The following is a 5,534-nucleotide window of genomic DNA, read 5'->3' on the forward strand; positions in this document are numbered from 1 at the left end:
GACGTGAAGTTTGAGTCTCTCTGCTTTACCTTTGTTCGACAAGGAAAAGATGTTCAATAATTTCTTTGAGGGAAATTTTCACAAATGCCACCTGAATTAAAGCGGTGTGTGCTCGATAAATTTAAAATAAATAAATTGACAACTTGCCACTCATACTTCATACATATTCTGATATACCGCATTCGTCAACTTCTGGCAACGTTTATTTTTAAATTCATCCGAGCATTTGTGTCCATTTTCCATCCAAATAAAAACTAAAAATAATGATCAATAACAATCCATTTATACCCATTTAATTCAGAAATTCACTATTTTTATTGTTTGATAAAGAAAAGATTATCAAAATAAAAAAAATAAACCAAAATGTTTATTTATGTAATTATGTTATAAATTAATCATAAAGAAGAAAGAAAAAACATTTGACATAATTTATAGATCTTCAATATTGTCTACTATACAACAATAATATACATATTATAAATAAAACATAATTTTGGGGGATCTCAGTCGCAGTAATTCTTTATTGTTCATTTTCTAATGTATGTTTTAGTATATATTTTTAGATTTATTGATCTATAAATTTTATTATGATATATAATAACGTAAGTGCAACACAAAAATCACACGTCATGTCAATGCGATTTGCATTAAAAATGCGTAAATGATGTACATGTAAAAAAATTCTCTAGAGATTTGCAAAACATCATCCGAGATTTTTTTTTTTTGTTGGTGAAAAACAAAATACAATTACAAAGATCCTCGAAGGATCTGAAAACCAAACAAGTCAAACAGTAATCTATATAAAAACATTAAAAGGGAAATTAGTAAACCAAATGCAAGAATTAATATATAAATGTTGCTTCTTGGCAAGAGTATCGACCATATTTGCTTCAAGAAAGATATGCTTGATCAACACCTGAGGAACAAATTGTAGTAAATACCAAATGTCCTCGACAAGAGATGTGATATTCTAGGGAGGTGCTTGAGCTTGGATGGATATTCGTTAAGATATTGGGGGAGAGAGAAATCAAACCTATGATGTCAAGCGCAGGGGTAAATGCTTGTTAACCACTTGAGTTACAAGCCCCTTGCTTCCATGGGTATTCTTTGAATTGATTATATCTTGTTATTCCAACTTAAGTGAAGGAATGTTCTTTCTTCTTTTTTCCTTTTTTTCCCTGATACAAGAAAGACAAGATTTCCATAACAAATTTCCTATATTTGGTTTCCAGAAAGTAGTTACAAGAATATATGTTGGAGGTTAGAGGTTTTATACTGCAGCCTTGCTGGTATCAATTGGAACCTTCGCCCAAATAAGAGGCAATGATCCTTGCAGAATTAGAAGTAGGACAATGCTTGTCCTTATAAGTATGGCTCTGGGGACTCGCTTGCGTGCTGAGACATTCCCAGTTCGAAGCATATTTTGTATTGACATTCCCACTTTGAAGCCACTCGAACAAATTCAAAACAAACTCCAACCAAGCATTTGCCTCATAAAAGAAGGCTTCATATTCTACAAGGATTCCTAGGTCGAAAGATCCAGGGATCATGTATAGAGAATCCTTAGAATGTTTTCATTCCTGACCTTAGAGGATCCATTTTCTTCTAGATACATCATGATGATTTGAATTCAAACTCCTCATGGAAGAAAGTTTGGCGTCTTCTTTGCCAGTTGAGTATTTTCTGGGTGGCAGGCAGCGGGCCTTGAAGAACATATTGGCTGGGTAAACGCCTTCCGCTCTTAGGCATAGGCCGGCCATTCTAGGGAGCATGTCTGTAGTACGAACTTGACCTCAGCGTAGTGTTCAACAGAGAGATAGTCCTCAAATGCATGCCTAAGAATTCTTAAACATGTGTCTTCTTTCTGTAAGCATGTGGCCATTATGGGAATTACTGGTGAATTAGTACACAAGCCACGCCCTATGCTTCTCCCATTGGAATGGTGAAAAGAATCTACGCAGATGAAAGATGTAAGAATCATACCCATGTTCCAGACTCAGTGAGAGCTGCATGTAAGCTCTTAGTGAGATTTACCACCAAGGAACAAACCAATGAACTCACATCCACATGACATAAGTTAACTTGTTTTTAGTTCATATGAAGTGATGCCAGCTGATCAGCTCGGCTCAAGTAGGCTGTCAGTCAAATGAAAGTCACGCTTATCCAATATTTGAGATTTTTCTGAAGCAGCAGCAAAGCACCCCATATGCTTGCATGAAACTGGCATAACAAATTGGGTTTGACCGCTGAACAAAAGTATCATGTATGGAGCAGTCAAGTAGAATGCTGAATCTAAATGCCAACCTAACAGAAAGATTCTGCATTCAGAAACCTAGGCATTGACAAAGTACTGTTTAAACTGGCTCTTTCATTTGTTGGTCCAATGCACTTAATGCACTGTAGATAATGCTTCTTTCTGGATGGGACCAGTCTCCAGCCATAAAAAGGTTCTTCCTCCTCTCCACCTCTATCCAGCTGCATCCTGCTGGCTTTTTTATGTCTCTAGTTCTCATCATCCTTCTTACCTCCATGACCCCATCCCATCTAGCTTCTGCTGCATATAGATTTGACATCACCACATAGTTCCCAATATTATTAGCTTCAATTTCAAAGAGATGATCTGCCACAACACGGCCCAATTCCACCTCATGATGAGTCCTGCAAGCACCCAGCAGTGTTCCCCATACGTTAGCATTAGCTTCAATAGGCATCCTCGACACAAAAGAAAATGCATCCTCAATTCGTCCACCTCTAGCAAGGAGATCCACCACACAAGCATACTGTTCCATTGTTGGTTTGACCCCATGAATCTCTTCTATTGAATAAAATATCTTCAACCCTTCATTCACCAGGCCAGCATGACTGCAAGCTGATAAAACAGCAGTAATAATAACATTATCTGGCTTCACACCCAAGTCCAGCATATGAAAGAAGACCTTCAGTGCTTCTTCTCCCCTACCATGCATGGCAAACCCACCAACCATAGCTGTAAACATAACCAGATCCTTGTGCAGGCTTGACTGAAAAAGCTTATAAGCACATACTATGGAACCACATTTTGCATACATATCTAACAGAGCTCCCTTCAAGCACAAGTCATCAAGACAAGCTCTCACCACATATCCATGACACTGCCTCAGCAGGTGGACTGAGGCCATTTGAGCAGATACAGGAAGGAGGCTCATAATGGTCATCGCATCAGGCTTCATTCCATGAGCTTGTAACTCATGGAACAGGCTGAGAGCTTGAGCAGGACAATCATTTTCAGCATAAGCTCGAACCATTAGATTCCAAGTGGTGAGATCTGTTTCAGACATGCTGTTAAATATGATATATGCATCATCGCGTGACCCACAATTCACATAAGCTGAAATCATTGAATTGCAAGTAACCAAATTCCTTTTACCCAATAAACTCTGAAAAATGTTGAATGCATACTTCATGTTACCACATTTGGCATATGCATCCAGGATTGCATTTGCAATAGTAGGCTCAATATCATCACACAAAAACCCAGCCCTAATTGAGTAGCTATGAATTTCTTTAACCTTTCCTACTCTCAAAATTGAAGCACAAAATTGTATTATGGTCAAGATGGTTATATGGTCAGGCCTCATGCCGTCCCTTAGCATATCATCTAATAGGTTGAGGAACTCTGTACTATGCCCAATCTCTGCGAAGGCAACTAGCATGGTATTCCATGATATCAAATCTCTCCTCAAAATCATCGAAAAAGTCTTGAAAGCTGCTTCTATTTTGTAGCATTTTGAATAAAAACTAACCATGGCATTTCCAACCGCTGTTCCCTCAAATAGGCTAGGATGTCGAAGAATGTACCCATGGATCTTTTTCCCCACCTCCAAGTTTTGTAAATGTGCACAAGCAGGAAGAATGCTGACTATACTTACAGAATCCGGCCTGATCATCTGCAGAGCGAGTAATTTTCCAAACAACTCCAATGCTTTTGACCACTCACCATTTGATGCATATCCTGCAATAATTGCATTCCATGAAACCAAATCTCTTGATTTCATCCTGTGGAACAAGGATTCTGCTTCTTGCATTCGTCCAAGTTGTAAATAGGAACTTACCAAAGCATTGCACACCGAAACATCTGCTGCCAATTCATTCCGGCGCAGCACATAACAATGGATCTCTCTCCCAGAGCAGTAGGCAACGTCTTTATCTAAAGAAGCACAAACGGCCAGAATATTTGCAATAGTTGCATAATTTGGTTCCACTGGTCCTTTGAGCATCCAACTGAATAACTTGTATGCATCATTTATGAGACTATTTTCTGCAAACCCTGCAATTATTGCATTCCATGAAACGACATCTTTGTCAGTAATGCTATTAAACACAGCATAGGCATCACCAGAAACTAGCCCACATTTTGAATACATTGATATAAGAGCATTTCCAACAAGGACATCTTTTTCCAATCCAGACTTCATCACATAAGAGTGCACGCTCTTCCCTGCATGCAAATCCCCTAACCGAGCACACACAGGTAGAAAGATAGCAATGGTAACAGAAGTGGGTTTAGCCTTCCCATCTACACGCATTTCATGAAACAACCTCATTACCTCAGCATCATAATTTCGAGATGCAGAAAACCCAGATAAGACAATGTTCCAAATGACAGGATCCGAGTAACCCATTTGACCAAAAAGTGTTTTGCAGTCACCCAATGCAGCACATTTGGCATACATGTTAAGCAGTGCTTTAGAGATAGAGTGGCAGGAAAGATGGCCTTGTTTGACAACATAACCATGAAGAGCTTTCCCAAAGTTGATGGCTAAGAGGGCAGCACAGGATTTGAGAATGGCTGATAATACTTGGTAATTGGGTTTAAACCCAGACGAACTTTGACAACTTTGAAGGAGAAGAGACAACGTTTCATTACGTCTGACATGTATGCTGTAGCTCCTGATTATGTTGTGAAATCTGGTTGAAGCATATCCACAAACAGCTCTCGTGCATCTTTGATTTATGTCGGAAACGTTAAAAAATTTCAGCATTCTAGTCTAAACGAGTGAAACTAACTTCAAGCTTTACGATTTTCCATTCAAAATAGTCTTCAGATAAAAAAACAACAAAAATGAGGTCTTTCGTTTTTAGCGGTGGCCTCGGTTGGTTTGGCTGGCGGTCAGCTGTGCCAGTGACGAGTGCTATTTGTCTTTTTCGGAAAATAGCCCAAACTACACTTCGTTGATCAAAAGGAAAAGGGAAGGGGAAATTATCAAAAACTCCCTAAAATACGAATTACTCCTAAATCGGTCTTTCATATTTTCAAAAGAGATTTTCTATTTAAAGCACCTCTTTGTTCACCCCAATACTTAAATCATTTGTAAGTTTTATTATTGTGTAAAAAGACAAAAAAGGTCATCCAACTTAATAATTAACCCTAGTACATCTATACACACACCTCCACACACCCCACTACTCTTTATATTAAGTTTCAAAACCTCATTCCAACTTCCTGTTTTCAAACTCTCTCTCTCTCTCTCTCAACTCAACAATACCCAAGTGTT

The 5,534-nt window shown here is 38.4% G+C and overlaps 1 protein-coding gene across 1 annotated transcript; it reads right to left on the minus strand.

Moving 5' to 3' along the window:
• Window positions 1-821: 821 nt before the first annotated feature.
• Window positions 822-5,292, minus strand: SLG1 (Tetratricopeptide repeat (TPR)-like superfamily protein). Its single transcript, XM_089051316.1, has one exon. It carries the CDS (start codon window positions 5,019-5,021, stop codon window positions 2,355-2,357), a length of 2,667 nt encoding a protein of 888 aa, XP_088907442.1. The 5' UTR covers window positions 5,022-5,292; the 3' UTR covers window positions 822-2,354.
• Between the last annotated feature and the right edge of the window lie 242 nt (window positions 5,293-5,534).

This window comes from Prunus mume, linkage group LG4 (genome assembly GCF_029339155.1).
Source record: "Prunus mume cultivar Tortuosa linkage group LG4, ASM2933915v1, whole genome shotgun sequence".
In the NCBI taxonomy this organism is placed as follows: Eukaryota; Viridiplantae; Streptophyta; class Magnoliopsida; order Rosales; family Rosaceae; genus Prunus; species Prunus mume.

Bases quoted from the DNA above. Each gene is read 5' to 3' on its own strand.
- SLG1 (XM_089051316.1), bottom strand. From the start codon at position 5,021: ATGCTGAAATTTTTTAACGTTTCCGACATAAATCAAAGATGCACGAGA.